The following is an 18,959-nucleotide window of genomic DNA, read 5'->3' as shown; positions in this document are numbered from 1 at the left end:
CAGGTGAGGCTCTTCTCGCCTCACACCTGCCTGGAGCTGCAGGTGTGAAATAGAGGGACGATGGTGCCAGAGGTATTTCTCCCCGGGTCAGCCCTTGTGCTTCTGCCTAATGTTACTCCAGCCTAGATCCCTCTGTCCATTTCCTAAACCCCATTTTGCTTGAACTGCCTGCGTGGTGTGTTTATAAAGGCCCCTGAGCGTGTGTGTGTGTGTGTGTGTGTGTGTGAGGCTGAGTTCACAGAGGGGGGCTTGGCGTCCCCTCTCTGCTTCCTCAGGCCCCTGCTGGGGTTCCGCCACGGCTTCCACCCCTGCTCTCACCCCCACTGTGGGCCTTCCTGCCTCTCTGGGCTTTGCAGCTGTGGCCGAGAGGGCCTTTGAATGACTTCAGGTGAGACATCCACCACGTCCACTTCAGGGCAACGTGGACTGAGCCACTGGAAAGCTCTAGGCTAGACTACTGCAGGGACGTCGACATGGGGCTGCCTTTGTGTCCACAGTCCTGGCTTGAAGCTTGTGCAGTCGCCCCCCACCATCTGAAGTGTCACAGGTAGCAACCGGCTAGAGGGCTTCCTCCACGGTGGCCCCTCTTTGGGGCCCATGGCAGGGAGCGGCTCAGCTGGCTGCCCCTCCCCCTCGCTCCCTGTGTCCAGGGGCCTGACCTTCAGGACAGCTTTTGGGAGTCGCCTGCTTGCTTTGTGCCTTGTGCTCTTTTCTGGACAGTTGCTTCTGATTTTATTTGTTTATGTCTTGTACATACTGTATTCCGATAAGCTGCTTCATGGCCTCTCTTGTCCAGGAAGCGGGTAAAAATGCCGGTGATAAATGCTTTCTGTGGTTTGGATTACTCATACGGGCCTGGAGCACGTTCTGTGTCCTCCCTTCCTCCCTGAGACGGTCTGGCTGCATAGTGTGAATCCCTCTACATGTTTGAGCTGCCCCTGAGACATTCACTGTGAAGGAGTGAGCCGGGCTGGATTTAGGGAGGGGGTGGGGGTGGAGGCAGCTCAGTGGCAGAGCGCACAGTTTGCATGCGGCAGGTGGCCCCAGGTTGGCTCCCCCAGCAGTGTGCAAGGAGGGCTAGCAAAGACTCCTGCCTGAGAGCCCGGAAAGTCATTGCTGCCAGTCTGTGTTGACAATACTGGGCGGGGTGGACCAAGGGGGAACTGACTGATGCAGTCGAAGCCCCCACCCTGGCTTATCCTATTGGCAGGACTTCTGGGCAACGGAAGAGTGTGGATCTGTGTTAGTGACCACGGGAATGACGGGTGAGCCACCACTAGTCTCCTTTGACAACCAGGAGGCGATCTTGAGAGATATCAGTTCTGGCCAGCGAGCCCTTTGCAACATGTGGAGCCCACCAGTTGGGCCTGGCGGCGGGGGGTGGGGGTGGATTAGGGTGGCAGACAGACACCAGCTGTGACTCTGGAGTGAGAACCAGTTCTCAATCCTCCCTGAGTGCAGGACATGGAATAACGGACTCAAGTTAAAGGAAGCCAGATTCCAGCTGGACATCAGGAAAAACTTCCTGACTGTTAGAGCAGTACAACAATGGAATCAGTTGCCTTGTGAGGTTGTGGGCTCTCCCACACTAGAGGCCTTCAAGAGGCAGCTGGACAACCATCTGTCAGGGATGCTTTAGGGTGGATTCCTGCATTGAGCGGGGGTTGGACTCCATGGCCTTGTAGGCCCCTTCCAACTCTGCTATTCCATGATTCTAAGCTGCAGCTGACTGAGCTGGGGATCTCGGCACGCCTGCAGCCCTTCCTGAAATGGCCAGATATTTATTTATTTCCTTATTTATTGCATTTATATCCCGCCTTTTTTCCTTCAAGGAACTCAAGGCAGTGTAATAATCCTCCTCCTCTCCATTTCTATCCTCACAACAACAACAACCCTGTGAGGTAGAGTTGTGCTGAGAGTCTGTGATGGGCCCAAAGTCACCAAGTGAGCATCCACAGCTGAGTGGGAACTCGAACCCGGATCTCCTGACTCCCAGTCCAACACTCTTGCCACTTCTCCACCCTGGCTCTCACGTCCCCAACTGTTATGGGGCAGCACTGTGAGCAGATGGGGGTGGGTGGGGGGAAGTCACACGGGGAAGGCCTTGAGCTAAGTGGGCTAAGTGGGCTAAGGCCCACTTGAGGAATGAATGCTTGGAGGCTTTTAATGCCTACAAAAGGAACCTGCTGACCCATGGAAAGCTCTGGCATCCGAGTTAATGATGACCAGTGATACAGTTGAGTCCAAAGAATGGCCAGACAAATTACTTGAAGGCAGGAAAATCAACAGATATTGGTTGATTGCCAAGACAGCCATCCAGATGTTCTATTGGCACGTCAATCCCAACTGCATTTCCATGAAAATCCATCCTGCCAGTTTCTGTGGAAGCTTCCAGGGTGGGGGGGTTGGCAGCCCTCCGGAGGGGGAGATTTGGGCCTAATCCACACCAAGCAGGATATAGCATCATGAAAAAAGTGTGAAAGCTGTACATGGTATGTGTCAGTGGGCCCCAACAGTTGTCAGTGCATTTCAATACTGCTATAAAGCAGTCATATGGCTCCTACCTTTTATATACCACTTTCATATCCCTTTATAGTGCTATATCCTGCTTAGGCGGTTGAAGCACAAAAACAACAGTCTTGTGGCACCTTAAAAACGGACAAATTGATTATGGCATCAGCTTTTGTTGACTATAGACTATTTGTGAGCCTAATCCACACCAAGCAGGATATAGCATCATGAAAAAAGTGTGAAAGCTGTACATGGTATGTGTCAGTGGGCCCCAACAGTTGTCAGTGCATTTCAATACTGCTATAAAGCAGTCATATGGCTCCTACCTTTTATATACCACTTTCATATCCCTTTATAGTGCTATATCCTGCTTGGTGTAGATTAGGCCTTGGTCATTAGGAATGTGGGTTTCTTTGGGATAGGTTTCTATACCACGGAGACACTTGCCTGCCCGATCCAACCTTTGTGGACATCACACCCTGTCTACATAGGCTGACTGAGAGAGGGTGGCCACCATCCGCATCGGGAAATGGAGTCATGCGGTCCTGGAAGCCACATTTAGATTGCTGGTAGCATGTCAAAGTCCAGGACATCCAAGGACACATTCTCAGAAATTTCCAGAGAGGCAGCCGTGTTAGGCGGTTGAAGCACAAAAACAACAGTCTTGTGGCACCTTAAAAACGGACAAATTGATTATGGCATCAGCTTTTGTTGACTATAGACTATTTCATCAGCTGTTATCCTGAGGTTTGTGTGTGTGTGTGTGTGTGTGTGTGTGTGTGTGTACACACACACATACACACATGCAGTATGTTTGCAACCAGTGAGGTCAAAGGAATTGAAATGCAGACATTATAAGACAGCAGTAATTCCATCATCTACCATAGCCATTCACAAAGCAATTGTTGGGTGATAACACAGGCATCCTTGCTCCGCTGGGCTGATTAGCACATGCCGTTCAATAAAAGCATTTCATAGAATCATAGAATAGCAGAGTTGGAAGGGGCCTACAAGGCCATCGAGTCCAACCCCCTGCTCAATGCAGGTATCCACCCCAAAGCATCCCTGACAGATGGTTGTCCAGCTGCCTCTTGAAAGCCTTTAGTGTGGGAGAGCCCACAACCTCCCTAGGAAACTGATTCCATTGTCGCACTGCTCTAACAGTCAGGAAGTTTTTCCTGATGTCCAACTGGAATCTGGCTTCCTTTAACTTGAGCCCGTTATTTGTCCCTCTTCAAGTCACAGGAGGTCTCAGACTTTAATAATAATAATAATAATAATAATAATAATAATAATAATAATAATAATAATAATAATAAAAATTATTTCTTACCCGCCTCTACACTTTGATCGAGGCGGGGAGCAACAATTATGATGAACTATAGAGGACCTGTTTCCTGATCCAGATGTGGCAGCTGTTGAAATCTGCCTTTGAAATTCTCTTTTTTCAAGAACGGCCACCTTAAAGTCATTCTTGAGGGCCAGTTCAGATGATGTGACAGTCTACAGGTTAAACGACCTGTGGACTGCCGGGACTAGTCGGAGAGAGTGGAGTGGACCCCCTGCCTGGAGTCGGCCCGCCACTTTAACTCAGCAGCCCATGAGCAGCTCCCTCATAGGTTGCTTGGCATGTCGTCCAAACCCAGACCCAGCAGTTAACCCAACACTAAGCCATGGATTAACAGCTGGGTTGCTTAGCCTCTAAACAACCCTGTGGTCCGGGTCCAGACGACATGCTACACAACCTACAATGGAGCCGCTTGTGAGTTGCTGAGTAAAAGGGGAAGTGGCAGGCATGCTGCAGGCAGTGTGTTGCTGTCTTCCACTCATTCCCAACAGCCCATGGGTTGTTTAACCCATGGCTGTCATGTTGGGTGAACCAGGTCAGTGTGTCCTGGGAGGCTGAAGTGTTCTCCCGCTGGTTTCTGAATATTGCGATTTCTGATGCCAGATTTCAGCCCATATATTCTTTTGCACAAAGGCTGGCCTGTTGGTGCTGTGTTGAACGCAGCAGGGCCTTGCTGGCAGCTCCCCAGGCTGAAGCTGCTACTAACCGGCAGCAACAGACCACATAATGGAGACACAGACACAGGAAGCAGACCCTGTGGCAAAGCAGGGCCAGTCTGCCCCCACGTCTACCCTGGCAACACACACCTCCCTAATGACCTACCGACGTCATCCGAGCCGTCAGGGGCTCTGTCGCTCACTTGCTCATCTTCCAGTGCAATCTCTGCCACCATTTGCCAGCAGCAGCTTATGCCATAAGACATGTGTGAGTCTTTGAAGGTGCCACAGGCCCTTTGTTCTTCTCGTCAGTGTTCCACTTGCAGGGCCAGCAAGACAGGCAGAGATGAGGGGTCGCCATGTGTGGGCGCAACCATGGTGTGGGAGGAGAGGTTGGGATTAGTTAGGCCCTGGGGGGACATTTCAGGAGGAGCTGAGCCTGTACAAAAGAGAAGGGCTCCAGCTGAGATCAGACTGCTAGCACTTAACAGCAAAAGGGTTGCAGGGCAGCTGCAGGAAGCCTCTGGTCCCCGTAGGGACAGTGATCTAAATGGGTCGTGTTCTCCGGAGGAGCAAGTAAAGGCAGGGAAGAGTCAATCCAATAGTCAAAGTGCATCAAGAAGCACAGGCTGAAGACGCGCCTGCCCGGAGGGACACCATGAATGGGCGTTTGTGCACTAAACTGGGTGCCTCCGAGCTTAGGCGGGGGAGCCGGGGTGCTTCGTGGTGCTAAAGGAGGACTTCAGAGGTCACCCGCGGAGCAGCACCTTTGTGGCATGGAGAGACCCAGTGGGGTGCAGTGCTCCCCTGGATGATCAACCTACAGAAAGGCAGGTGCCCCCACCCCCCAGCCGCCCTGGGTCGGGTGGGATGAGGCAGCAACCTCCACCTCCGCCCGTGTCATGGCAGCCTTGCTGGCCAGCCAAACGTTGGCTCATGGAAACCGCAGGCATGGCGATTCCACGCAGGTTCACTCCGAAGCGAGCCCTGCTTGATTTCATGGCGTTTGCCACCCTGGCAGTCCGTGGGCCGTGGCTTGCCTATAGGTTAATTCTGTGAATATGACATTGCAAGATCATCAGTGTTTCTGAAACAGAACATTATGGGGTTTTCCAAAGTCAGTGTGACTTCAGTAATTGATCTCAAACTGAAGTTGTGAACACAGCAAATGATCAAACCTCCCCTCTGAGGAGAATCTCTCATCTTCGGGGCAGCCAGAGGCGGGAGGGCGGAGCAAGGGAAAGGGGTGGTGGGAGGGGCTCACGAAATGGGGCATGGTGTGGGGAGAAGGTGGGCCGAGAGAGGCGTCAAGCCCAGCGCTGCCCCAGAAGAGCCCTCTGGCTGCAGATACCAGGAGCCAGAGCCTTCCCGGTGCCCGTCTTCTGCAAGCACCCCTCCCCCACATGGCCGTCTCTCCACCCCCACCCCCCAGCCCTGCCCCTCCCTACTTCCTGCATTGCCCTGTTTCCTAACAAGTTGTTTCCCCCATTGCTGCACCCGTCTCCGTGGCTTTGCATGACACGTTTTGCTTGTGGCGTGACCTGTGAGATGGCTTCCTGCTGGATCAGACCCAGTTCCATCTGCCCAGCACCTTGTCTCCAGTCGTGGCCAGCCAGCCAGATGTTCCTCAGAAATTGCAAGCACCTGCGTGCTTTGGCAGTTGGTTCTTTCCCAGATGGTGCCCTCGAGGGCTCTTTCCTCCATGGCCATTGCCAAAGTAGCCCTCCCCCTCGGTAGCTTCCAGGCATGCTTTGGATACGTCCAGTCCTACAGGGTCTCTCTCTTAACCCTGGATCTTGCCTGCCCCCTTGGCCCACCACCAGCTGGGAGTTCTTCTTGGCCCACTTGGGAGGTTGGCCAAGGAGAGGCTCCTCCACAGGCCTCTCTTGTGCCTGGTGTGCAGGAGGAGTATTGCCTGTTTGTCGTCCACCAAGCCCCTGGGACCGGTGACTTGAACTTAGGTCTGCCTTTGACCACTTTGGCTCCTAGTGGCCTAGCTTGCAGAGAAGAGCCTCACCAGGGCCTTGGGGGGGCTCCTTCCTTCCCCTGCCTCTTCCAGCCCCCCAGGAGCCCCCCCCCTGACAGCTCTCAGTGACTGGCATGTTTTCGGGAGGAGTCATTTGCTGCTAGCACTGGGTTCCCTTGAGAGCTCCCAGCACGTGACCAGTAAGCAAAGGGCACTAGCCCGTTGCGAGGGGTCTGTTGCGGGGAGGGAGGGCAGAGAGGAGGGGGCTATGCTGAGAGCCTGCTGACATGGGAAAGGATGTTGTGCGTGCGATAAGCGATCAGCCGGCTGCCCAGGGGAGGCCGGAAGGGAGCCGTGGCCTCCTCCAAAGACAGCCATTCTCCCCCTTTCTTCCAGAGCCATGGCCAGAAGTGGGTGGGCTGTGGACCAGGGCAGTCCCCTTCCCCAAGGTGGGTTGGAGTAATGAGCACTGCCACAAAGATGGGGGAAGGGGCAGAGACCCCCTCCTCCTCTAAGCCCTGTCCAGACCCCTCTGCATCCTTCTGTGCCGACAGGAAACCTCCGACACCCTCCCCCCCTCTGGCTGTTCCTATTTGCAGCCTTCCTCTCCCTCCCCCACTGCCTGCCTTCAGCGCAGTTTCTCAGGAATCCACAGGAGTGAGGAAGGATCAGGAGAGACCAGCTCTGGGCTCATCAAGGAGTTCTGGGTTCAAATCCCCACCCAGCCGGGGTGATCATGGACCAGCGGCAGCCATGCTGCCTCTGGTTTTCTGGGTCCAGGAGAGGCGGCATCCAGGGAAAAAGCTACACAGCCACCCCCCCCCCCGCAGCCCCCTAGCGACAGCCTAAGGAGCCTCAAAGACACACGCACACATTCCTGTTGACCTGAGCGCCTCGAAGGAGGCAGCAGGCAAATTTATTTATTTATTTATTTATTTATTACATTTATATACCGCCCCATAGCTGAAGCACTCTGGGCGGTTTACAAAAAGGTAAGGAAGCAGTTTAAGAGGAAGGAAGCGAGTCGGCCGTCCGTGGCCCGTGGGAGGCGCTTCTGGCACCCCCTGTTGCCGTGAGGGCTGTGCAAAGGGACTTTGGTGGAGAGGGGGCCAGTGAAGGGCTCTCTCAGTGGCCATTTGCCACCATCGCCCAACTGTGCCGGGGCTCAGAGGCAGGGCCCTCTCCCACGCCCCGCAGTTGCTGTGTGTGGGGCAACCAGTGGGATGTGGCTATCCAAAAACACGGCAGCGGAGGGACCCCCACCCTCACGTCCACGAACGCTCCGTCAAAGCTTGGCTGGATTGATGGGATGAGCTGCCCTGCCCTCCACCCCCACCCCGAGGCCCTCTTGGTTCCAGGCATCCGGTCCGGCCCCTGCCAGAGCATAATGAGACATGCCTTGGTCTTGATCCACCTCTGAGGAGCAGGCACTTGGCGTGAGCGCCATGTGGCAACACGCTGGGCTCCCCCCGGGCAGCCGGGTCTGGTGCTGGCTCCCCCAGGGAGAGGACAGCCGTTGCTGCCCAGCTGCAATGTGGTTCTTGACTGTGCCTTGACCTCCCCCTTTCCCTCCTCCCTCTTTGGCCACGGTAGAAGAACCTGGTGGCCGGCTGCTTCCATGATGGGCTGCTGCTCTACGCCATGGCGCTGAATGAGACGATCAACGAAGGCGGGACCAAGCGCAACACCAGCCGCATCCTCGAAAAGATGAAGGGGCGGAAGTTCCAGGGTACTGGTCACACTGGGGAGGGGTGGAGGGAGGGGCAGCATCCCAGGGGAAGGGGAGCTGCCGCTGCTGGCTGAGCGGTGGGGCTGGCAGGGCCAGCCCTGTCCTCGGGCGCCCTCAGGCCGGCGCTCCTGCCAGTTGATGCCGAGCGTCATGAAAGGGCAGCAAACGCACCATGATGTAATGGTGTTTAGTGTCGTCGTTGCATCATTTAGTGCCAGGGCAGCAGGGGAAGGCAGCACTTGTGGGGTTTTGCCAGAACCACTTGGCTCCCAGCAGCTGATGGGAGGCACGAAACATCATGTGTCCCGAAACTCATGGCCTTGGAGGTGGGTGGTGGGCGGTGGGGGGGGAGGGGGACGAGCCCTGCTTTTCAAGGGTTGGCACAGCATGGTCCCCAGTGTGGGTTCGCAAGAGAGGCAGCCGCCTCTCCCAGCTGCTCTTCCTAGATGCTCCATGCGCAGCAGCTGGTGCCAAGTGCCTGGGAGGAGTGCTGAGTCTCATCCCCCCTCTTCCCCCCCCCGCAGGCGTCACTGGGACTGTGAGCATGGACGAGAACAACGACAGAGACACGGATTTCGACCTGTGGGCCATGGCAGATGCGGAGAGTGGCGAGTACCAGGTGTGCGAGGGCCAGGGCCCAGCAGGGTGGTGTGCGTGGCCCAGGCAGCCCTCCCCCTTGGTTCCCCGTGGACCAGATGGGCAGCTGAGGGGGCCTCCTGGGCCAAGCAGGGCTGGATCTGGGCCTTCAGGTTGAAGGAGAGAGAATGAGAGAGACCTGGTCCACAGACCCTGCTCCAGCCTGATGGGATGCCTGTGTGTGTGTGTGTGTGTGTGTGTGTGTGTGTGTGTGTGTGTGTGTGTGTGTGCCGGTTGCATGGGAGAGGGAGAAGGGGGGGCACTCTGGCCATGTGACCCAACACCTGCCCCCTCTCCCCACAGATGGTAGGACACTATGTGGGATCGGAGAAGCAGATGAACTGGCTGGGGCCCATCCGCTGGGTGAAGGGGGGGCCGCCACTCGACAACCCACCCTGTTTCGACGTGGACGACCCCTCCTGCGATCAAAGTGGGTGCATCCGGAGGCGGAAGGACTGCTGGGGTCCTTCCCTGACAACATAACCCCACCCTGAACAAACGCCTGGAGGGTGGGCACATGTGTGAGGAGGAGGCTCATGACCCACGGCTCCTTTCTCCTGCCACGCACACGCACAATATCTGGGATGCCACTCGGGCCACCTCTGGATGAGGCCGGCTGGCTCTCCTCTGCCGGTTCTCAGCTGGCCTCCCGTGCCAGCCAGGGCACCCAGCTTAGAAGGATGCCACCCCACCCACCCACCCGTCAGTGCGCACACACACACCTCGCCTCTCTGCCTCTGGTCTTCTGGGAAGGGGTCCAGGGGAGGCCGCATCTAGGGAAACAGCTCCACAGCCCCCTCCTCTCGCCCCAGGCCGTGTCACTTAAGAGCACCAAGAAGACCCATGCAGGGCAGGCCGGGGGGCGGGGGGGCTGTGGAACTGTGCAAAATGGTGTTTCCATGCACACACTCCAGCACTGCAACTCTGCGCTTCTTGCAGGTCCCCTCAACACGCTGGCCATTGTGGCGCTGGGCGCTGGGCTCACCTTCCTCATGTTTGGCGTTTCCAGCTTCCTGATCTTCAGGTAAGTGCCCCACAGGCGGAGCCTCCCTGGCAAGACCCACCTGGGCTGGGCGAGGGGGAGACAGCCGTGGGACAGTGTGTGTGTGTGTGTGTGTGTGTGTGTGTGTGTGTGTGTGTGTGTGTGTGTGTCCATCCCGTGGAGCCGCTAGGCTGGGCTGGGAGCCTCAGGGAGCCCCCTTGAGTGGGACCCGACTTGCACCCCAAGAGGAGGAATCATAGAATCATAGAATAGCAGAGTTGGAAGGGCCATCGAGTCCAACCCCCTGCTCAATGCAGGAATTCACCCTAAAGCATCCCTGACAGATGCTTGTCCAGCTGCCTCTTGAAGGCCTCTTGAGTCCTGGGGGCTCAGGGCTGTGCTGCTGTCAGCTGTTGCTGAGGCCCCGAACCTGCTCCATGCGCAAACCCTCTCCAGCTCAGCCCTGCTCCCCAACACAAAGATTATCCCCCTCTCTCCCTGCCTGCCCCCCTCCCACTGCCCACAACACAAGCCAGGACAGGGCAGAAGGTCTGTCTGAGCCAAGGCTCAACCACACCCCTTCTTTAGCCTTGGAATCCGTGTGGGCCTTGGAGCGTATACAGAGCACAAAATTATCTTTGCCCTTAGCAGCCCCACCCAGGCCTGCAGCAGGGCCTCTGAGACGGGCCTAAGGAGATCCCCGGGGAAAGGTCACCAGTGGAATAGGGCACTGCATGACAAGGCTCCCATTGCAGGTCCTTGCACGGCAGGGAGCTGAGCAGTCACCCACCCACCCATGCCCGGAGGCAGCACCCTGGAGCCCCGGGGCTGGCTGGCTTGGGAGGGGGTGGGGCTGAGAGAGGTGGGAGCAGAGGTCCCCCCCCCCGCCATTGCCTTGGGGCTTCACCAGCAATGGAAGGGCAGAGGGCCCTTTTCTGGGTGGGTCTGAAGCAGGAGGAGGAACTGGCACCACTGGAGCAGGAGAGCCTGGGCCCCTGGTGCACCTCCGTGGCCAGACCACCCCCACCCCTGGAGCCAGGACCAAGCATGGGTCGGGGCGGTGGGGGGACACGACACACACCTGTCGCCCTCCCGCCCGGCTCGTGGGCCTCTGGGGAGAGGGGTGCTGGGCCAGGGGGCCTCGGGCTGACTCCCCCCCCCCTCGGCTTTCTCTAGGAAGCTCATGCTGGAGAAGGAGCTGGCCAGCATGCTGTGGCGCATCCGCTGGGAGGAGCTGCAGTTCGGGAGCGCGGAGCGCTACTGCAAGGGGGCCGGCAGCCGCCTCACCCTCTCTCTGGTGGGTACTGGTGGCTCCCCCCCTGCAGAGACCCCCCTCCTCCGGAGACCTCCCGCTGCCGCCAGGCCCCCGCCCCCATGCACGCACACACACTCTTCCCAACCAGCCCTCCCCTCTCCCCACCTTCTGCCCTGGCCGTGGCAGCTGCCCCTGAGCCCCCCTCCCTTTGGAGGCTGTGGCTCCGGACGTGACTTTCTGTCTCTTCCTCCGCCTTCTCCTCCCCCCCCCCCCCCCAGCGAGGGTCCAGTTACGGCTCCCTGATGACGGCACATGGCAAGTACCAGATTTTTGCCAACACAGGACTCTTCAAGGTGAGTCCCTGCTTACGCTGCACCTCATTTGGTTTTCTTGGGAGGAGAGGAGAGCCGGGGGGGGGCATTTGTCCCCCTCCCTCCCTCCCTCCCTCCCTCCCTGCCTCCCCCTTCAACCAGCTCTTGCCTTCCAGGGAAACGTGGTGGCCATCAAACACGTCAACAAGAAGCGGATTGAGTTGACGAGGCAGGTGCTCTTCGAACTCAAGCACGTATGTACTGGGAGGGGGAGGCGAAGCAGGAGGGAGTTTGACAGCCACGGGTGGTGGGCTTGTGGCCTCTGCTTCTGGCTGGGGTGGAACTCTGCTGGTCCACCAGGCCAGCGTTTGTATGTGTGTGTGTGTGTGTGTGTGTGTGTGTGCGTGTGCGTGCAGCGGGGAGGGAGAGAACACCATCCCAGAATACAAATACACATCATGTGCACTCAGTCTCCCCCGCACTCCAAATCCCCCGCTAGCCCAGCATTTCCCTTTGCGTGGCCATTCATGTGGCCATCTCCAAGGGAGGCTGGCCTGAAGGCCTCTCCGCTCTTTGCCTGGCTCCAGATGCGAGACATCCAGTTCAACCACTTGACACGGTTCATCGGGGCCTGCATTGATCCGCCCAACATCTGCATCGTGACCGAGTACTGTCCCCGTGGCAGCTTACAGGTGAGGGCGTGGCTGCCCCTTCATGGCGGGAAAGCCAGCGTGGCATCTTCCCCATCACAGCAGGGGCTGGTGTGGCTGGGTCTCCCCTCCCCCCATTGTGGGAGGGGTCCTCGTCAAGCAAGGCCGGGGCCTGACCGTGGCTCTGCTACCGCCCCCCCTGCCCCCCTGCAGGACATTCTGGAGAACGAGAGCATCAACCTCGACTGGGTGTTCCGCTACTCGCTCATCAATGACATCGTCAAGGTGAGGGGCTGGAGCCGGGCAGAGGCCTCCCTGCTCAGGGCGTTCTCTGGCCCGAAAGGGAAGGGAGACTCCTCTCTCCCTGGAGACCTGGCCCAGGAAGGACTGCTTCCCAGCGTTTCTGAAACCCGGCTGGAAGAGCGCCTCACTCATGGCCTGGCCCCGTGGCGCATCATGACTTCCTGGCTCCCCGAAGCTGCTGGCTGCCCCCAAGGCACCGGGTGCGGCAGCTCCGTCCTGAGCGGCTCTAGCCTGGGTCATTTCCTCTCACCCCTCCTTCCCTCCCTCCCTCCCACTGCCGGAGGCCCCTCTTCCCTCCTGCTCAGCCGCTGCCCGTCTCCCCCTCCGCCCAGGGCATGGCCTTCCTGCACACCAGCATCATTGGCTTCCACGGCAGCCTCAAGTCCTCCAACTGCGTCGTGGACAGCCGCTTCGTGCTCAAGATCACGGACTACGGCCTGGGCAGCTTCCGGCATTGCAGTGAGAGCGAGGGCAGCCATGCTCTGTACGCCAGTGAGTCCCCTCCCCACCCTACCTCCTGCCTTGTCCCCTCCCTCCTGATCGGCAGGTGCCTTCTCCGCACACACCCCAAGAGCAAGACAGTGGCTTGAACCCCTGCCCCACCATCACACACCACTATTCAAAGAGGTCTCTGTGGACTGGGGGGGGGAAGAGGCTGAGCTGAAGGCTCTCCTTGTGACCCCCCCTCTCTCTGTGTTTGACGTCTCCTCCCAGAGAAGTTGTGGACTGCCCCAGAGCTGCTGCAAAAGGGCCCCCCGATTCTGGCCCCCCTCGCCATGCAAAAAGCCGACGTGTACAGCTTCGGGATCATCCTCCAGGAGATTGCGTTGCGCAACGGGGCCTTCTACATTGAGGGCATGGACCTCAGCCCCAAGGGTGAGCAGGAGCTTGGACCCAGGCGAGCACAGTCAGCCCGCAAGGCAGGAGGCTGGCACTGGGGCTGTCGGCTTTGGCGGCTCCTGGCAAAGGCGGCCTTTGCCCTGCCCTGCCCTGCCCCAGCCAAGCTGCCCCCACCCCCGGGCTGGCTTAAGCGGAGCCCCTCCCCTCAGCTCAGTCCAGCCCAGCCCAGCCCAGCCCAGCCCGACAGCAGCACTCTGGAGAGGGATTCTGCCGTCTTGTGTGGTTTCCTAGAGAGACCTCAGCACCGCAAGCAGACCAGGGATCCCCCTCACGTGGTTGCTGTGGCAGGCTGGGGGCCCAGGTCAGTTGGCCCTCCCCACTCAGCCGGTCCATTGCACCTGTGTCCTGCTTGTGGGTCCCTGGCTGACGGCTGCTTGGCCCCTGTGTGAACAGAGTGCTGGGCTAGATGGACCCTTGGCCTGATCCAGCCTCAGGGCTCTTCTAATGTTCTTATGTCTCAGGTGCAGCAAGTCTGCAGGCGGCTCAGGCATCATTCTGGGTGGGTGCAGCCTTGGCCCAGCAGAGCAACGGAAGGTTCACCTGGGAGGAAGTGGGGGGCGTCTCCTCTTTATGCGCCCTGTCAGGACTCGTGTGAAGGGGCGACTTGCACCGGTCTTCCACCCACCGGGGGCCAGGTGGGAGCACATGTGTCTCTCCCTGAGCCCCCTCTGCCCATAAACAAGGGTGCATGGAGGGCCAGCTTCTGTTGGGGGGGGGAGTGGCCCTCATGCAGCACATTCTTCAGAGAGCTTCTGAAGGGGGGGAGCCTTCAGCGCTCCGGAAAAAAACTGTGTGTGCCTCTTTGGCGGAGACACACTCACACCACCGGCTGATGCCTCTTGACGGTGCTCACGTGTGACGCTTGTGCGGTTGACCATCCAGTGATGATTCCCCCCTCCCAATTTTGTATCTGTCATCCCAATCCTCTTGCATCTCCCTCCGCCCCACTCAGGAGACTCATGCTCATTGCCACCATGGCCCCGTCACACCCTCCTGCCCCGCCGCTGTCTCTCACCAGCCAGCTGTGCCTCCATCCCACCAGTGTGTGCATTCATGCTTGTGCACCCCCACGCCCACCTCCCCTCACAGAGATTGTGCAGAAGGTGCGCAACAGCCAGAGGCCCTACTTCCGGCCCACCACTGACACGCGGCTGCACAGCGAGGAGCTGGCCGTCCTGATGGAGCGCTGCTGGGCCCAGGACCTGACCGAGCGGCCAGACTTTGCCCAGATCAAGATCTTCATCCGGCGCTTCAACAGGTAGGCAGGGCAGGGCCATCACAGTGGGCAGGGTGTGGCCAGCGGTTGGGCCGGAGCGGCCATCTCCGCCTTCACCCAGAAGAGAAGAGAAGCTGCAGGGCTGGGCATTTTGAACGCATTTGTGCGCTGATTGCATCTTGACTTATAAAGACCAGGTGGGCTGTGGGGGTAGGTAGAGGACCCCGGCCCAGGGGTGGAGCCATGGCTTGGCATGCAGAAGGGCCTGGTGGCCGTCCCTGGTAGCACCTCTGGTTGAAAGGGCCTGATCTTTGGAGGTGATGGGAAAGGGTCTCGTCCACCAAGGTCTTCCGGCACCTCGGTTCCGTGGCAGGCCTTAGGCCACTACTTGAAAAAGGATCACAAGGGTGGGAGTTTCTTGAACATGTGCAGAATGCCTTTTGACCACCACTGACAAACATGTTAGTACCTGGAGATGCAGGGAGACCTTGTGAAACCTGATGCAGGATTTAAAAGGAGAGCGTGTCAGAGAGAGCGCAATTGCACATGGCTATGGTTCCATCCCTGTTTGGATTCTGTATGTAATGCCTCAGCCATGCGCAAGCACTTGATGTATTTTTAATCATAGAATAGTAGAGTTGGAAGGGGCCTATAAGGCCATCGAGTCCAACCCCCTGCTTATATGAAGGGGCTTAGGCTGTATGGAAGGGTTCACTCCCAGGCACCAATCCCCTGCCAAAGAAGGCAATAAACCTATGTACTAGCGCAAAAAACAGGTGCTAGCCTTAACCAAAAACAAAACAATGGATACCAAAGAAGTTAAGGAACTAATAATAAATAATACTTGATACATAGTGTAGTTTTAAAATTAACACTTAATATTATTTTCAGAGAACACTTTTTATACACATTCAATACTGGTAATATATAATAATAATAATAATAAAAAAACCATGCTCAATGATCGCAATAAGCATAGACCAAACGCATTTCGACAAGTTGTCTTCTTCAGTGGCCAATTAGCTGAAAATATGCATAAAAACAATAGTAAATGCTTCAGATACAGGAACAGGAACTGTAGTTTTAATTTGAGTAACATAAAAGTAAATTAAACCTACCCAGGCTGTTATGCACTTCAGTAGAATTACTTAAAAGCGGCAGGGGGCCCTGACCTGGTAGTTCCCAAACTTAAGGGATATATAAACGTCACTCCCCTCAATGGAAAGTACGGCACATCCTGAAACGAATGAAAATGTTTACACATAGCTAATCTTAAGGCACCTAAACATTTACCAATGATGAAACGTAAAGCAAATAGACTCACAACGTTTACGATCTGCCTCGGCTTACATGAACAAGTAGCTAACGTTTGAAAAAACCAATTTGAAGTGAGGCTATTTCTAATGAGATAAATGGCAGTGATAATCACCTGTGCTCTCGCCAAAGAAAGCGAAGCCCTTTAAAGGCAAAAGCCCCGGCCTGCATCCTAGAAGGCACTTCAGTTTGATTACAACCACGCTGAAAAATCAAAGGAAGGACAATATTATAGCAAAGGTGCAAATGCAATCCTACGAAACACAGGAGGACCAATTACACCCATCATTCAGACCTGCTGGCATAATTGTTTGAGGCGTAAAAATCCAAAAGAGTCCCCTCCTTTTTAGTCTGTTCCCCAGTCCTTACCGGATCCAGCCCTGCGCATGGGTCCCTCATCGACAGCTGGTTGGCCTCTGTGTAACCCAAATGCTGGACTAGATGGACCCTTGGCTTGATCAAGCCCTTCTGCCATGACCTGTTCCTGGGGCAGTGTGTGGGAAGCTATTGCACCCCAACATAGAGTGGTCAGGTGCATGCAGCCCCCTCTCCTGGCCCACTGATGAGGGAAAGAGGCCTCCCCCCCGCCCCGGGCCCTAAAGGGCAGGATCAGCCCAGGGAGAGAAATGTTCCAATGGTGGGTAGCAACTTCTCCCACCGCCCTCTGCGGCTGCCACAGGACAGCCGCCTTGCTCCGCCGCTACCCCCACCCCCCTGAAGTGCCTCCCTCTGCCACAGGGAGGGCAGCACCAGCATCCTGGACAACCTGCTCTCGCGCATGGAGCAGTACGCCAACAACCTCGAGAAGCTGGTCGAGGAGCGCACGCAAGCCTACCTGGAGGAGAAGCGCAAGGCAGAGGCCCTGCTCTACCAGATCCTCCCCCAGTGAGTTGTCTGGGAGGGGGGAGAGGGAGGGAAAATTCACACTGAGCCAGCAAGGGGGGCGCTTGCCATGGCCCACCCACTGCGATGGAGGAGAGGGCCACCTCTGCCGCAGACCCACCCTTCTTGCCCACAGGTGGTGGTGTTGGGGCGGCAGAGGCCCCACCGCCTCACTCTTCTTTTCTCCCAGCTCAGTGGCTGAGGAGCTCAAGCGCGGAGAGACGGTGCAGGCGGAGGCCTTTGATTGCGTCACCATCTACTTCAGTGACATCGTGGGCTTCACCTCCTTGTCAGCGGAGAGCACCCCCATGCAGGTCACTGTGGCAAGGGGGGTCCAGGATTGAGTGGGTGCGGGGTTCCTCCACGGGCTGGGGCCCTGACCCCATCCCAGCCAGCCCTGGCATCCTCCTCGAGTGGAGCGCGCCAGGCGGGAACCCCGGCTTCAGGCAGTGGAGTCTGGTCTTGAGCATAGAATGGTAGAGTTGGAAGGGGCCTTTAAGGCCATCGAGTCCAACCCCCTCCTCCATGCGGGGCTCGCAAGTGGTGGCCTGGCTGGGAGCGCATTCGAAAGAGACATGCGTCCGCCAACCCCGGTTTTGAATTGGGCCTGAACAGCGGCAGCTGGACATAAGGACTTTGTTCTCCAGCGACCAGAGCGCATAAAGGCCAGGATTAAGGTGCTGCTAATGGGGGTGGGTGGGATAGCATTGGGGGGGGGGGAGTCCTTGCTTCCTTAAAGGCTGTGAGGCAGCTTCTTTTTCAAACCCTGAAAGGAAGCTATTTTGGTAGTTGGAAAAGCACATCGGGCGGGATGCCAGGATGAGGCCTGCACTTCGCAAAGCTCCTGAACAGTTTCTGGTGCCCAGGTGTCCCACAGCCGCACCTGGGTCTACACACATTTGCCAGCTACTTTCCTGCATTTTAAAAATGGAAAGCGTTGGGTGGAAACCAACACCAGTTGGTCGGTCTGTGGGCAAGGAAGGCGTGCACTGGGAGAGCCGACCTTCTTGCCGCCGCCGCCAGCAGCTGCTCTCGCCCCTTGCCCCTTGCCCTGGCTGCCGCTTGCTTGCTTGGCAGGCAGGCAGAGCACCAGTCAGCAACGAGGCCACGGCCTCTGCCAGTGCTGCCGCTGCTCCGTCTCGGCCCCACGGGCCTTTGGGCCAGAGCAAGAGGCGGGTGAAGAAGCCGGTGTCTCCTCAAGGACCCTCGTTGCCTGTTACCTTAGTGAACCCCTCACCAGCCCCAGCCCCCTCACCTGTCTTCTCCCTCCCCGCCAGGTGGTGACCCTCCTCAATGACCTCTACACCTGCTTTGACGCCATCATTGATAACTTTGACGTGTACAAGGTGAGTGCGCAGTTTGTTGTGGGTCACGCGTGCTGATGCCGGAGACAAACACACACCCCGGCTGCAGCCAGGATGAGGCTGTGCTATTGCAAAGAAGAGGCTGGCCTGAGCCAGAGCGCACCGCGGCCTCATAGCACCCATCCCACAGGTGGAGACGATTGGCGATGCCTACATGGTGGTGTCGGGGCTGCCTGTGAGGAACGGCAAGATGCACGCGCACGAGGTGGTCCGCATGGCGCTCGCCCTCCTCGAGGCGGTCCAGACGTTCCGCATCCGGCACCGGCCCAACGAACAGCTGCATCTGCGCATCGGCATCCACTCGGGTGAGTCCCTGGGAAGCGAGACGCACCAGCCGGCCCGAGGAGGCCTGTCTGGCCCACCCTGAAGGGGTTCGCCGAAAGACCGGAGGGTGCGCCCACGCTCACCGCTCCCTCCTTCCTCTCCCCACAGGGCCCGTGTGCGCTGGGGTGGTGGGCCTCAAGATGCCGCGCTACTGCCTCTTCGGGGACACCGTCAACACAGCATCGCGCATGGAGTCCAGCGGCGAGGGTGAGCCTTTTCCTCCGCCCCATCAGTACTCCTGCAGCAGACGCTGTCCCACAGGGCAATGCAGCCCCCACCACGCTCTCTCCCCCCCCCATGGGTGTCTCTCCCAAACACCCCTGCCAGGTCGGCATCTCTTCCCAGGCCTAGCCCACTCTGCAAAGAAGGACCCAATCCTGTTTTGAGGTAGGAGGGGGACTCTCCGCAGGGGCTGAGCCTCGGCTGCCTTGTTTCTTGCAGCGTTGAAGATTCACGTCTCCTCCACTACCAAGGAGATCCTGGACGAGTTTGGCTGCTTTGAGCTGGTTCTGAGGGGAGATGTGGAGATGAAGGTGAGGTCCATCTCCTCACCCGCGAGGAAGGGGGGCGTGCTGGATCAGGCCCAAGGGGGCCTGCAGAGTCAGTGCAGCA

General features: G+C 57.7%; 1 protein-coding gene across 1 annotated transcript in view; it reads left to right on the top strand.

The window, feature by feature from the left end:
* The window catches only part of NPR2 (natriuretic peptide receptor 2), a 34,817-nt gene that overhangs the window by 15,046 nt on the left and 812 nt on the right, over positions 1-18,959 (top strand). Inside the window, exons 4-21 of the mRNA XM_063128816.1 lie at positions 8,075-8,210; positions 8,735-8,829; positions 9,150-9,276; positions 9,786-9,870; positions 11,005-11,125; positions 11,362-11,436; positions 11,571-11,648; positions 11,982-12,086; positions 12,258-12,329; positions 12,680-12,839; positions 13,062-13,223; positions 14,337-14,505; positions 16,516-16,662; positions 16,850-16,973; positions 17,937-18,005; positions 18,154-18,328; positions 18,456-18,554; positions 18,789-18,880. Coding sequence (XP_062984886.1) covers positions 8,075-8,210; positions 8,735-8,829; positions 9,150-9,276; positions 9,786-9,870; positions 11,005-11,125; positions 11,362-11,436; positions 11,571-11,648; positions 11,982-12,086; positions 12,258-12,329; positions 12,680-12,839; positions 13,062-13,223; positions 14,337-14,505; positions 16,516-16,662; positions 16,850-16,973; positions 17,937-18,005; positions 18,154-18,328; positions 18,456-18,554; positions 18,789-18,880 — 2,091 coding nt within the window. The remainder of the gene's footprint in view (positions 1-8,074; positions 8,211-8,734; positions 8,830-9,149; positions 9,277-9,785; positions 9,871-11,004; positions 11,126-11,361; positions 11,437-11,570; positions 11,649-11,981; positions 12,087-12,257; positions 12,330-12,679; positions 12,840-13,061; positions 13,224-14,336; positions 14,506-16,515; positions 16,663-16,849; positions 16,974-17,936; positions 18,006-18,153; positions 18,329-18,455; positions 18,555-18,788; positions 18,881-18,959) is intronic.

This window comes from Elgaria multicarinata, chromosome 6 (assembly GCF_023053635.1).
Source record: "Elgaria multicarinata webbii isolate HBS135686 ecotype San Diego chromosome 6, rElgMul1.1.pri, whole genome shotgun sequence".
In the NCBI taxonomy this organism is placed as follows: Eukaryota; Metazoa; Chordata; class Lepidosauria; order Squamata; family Anguidae; genus Elgaria; species Elgaria multicarinata.
This window is presented reverse-complemented; position numbering and strand designations above follow the sequence as displayed.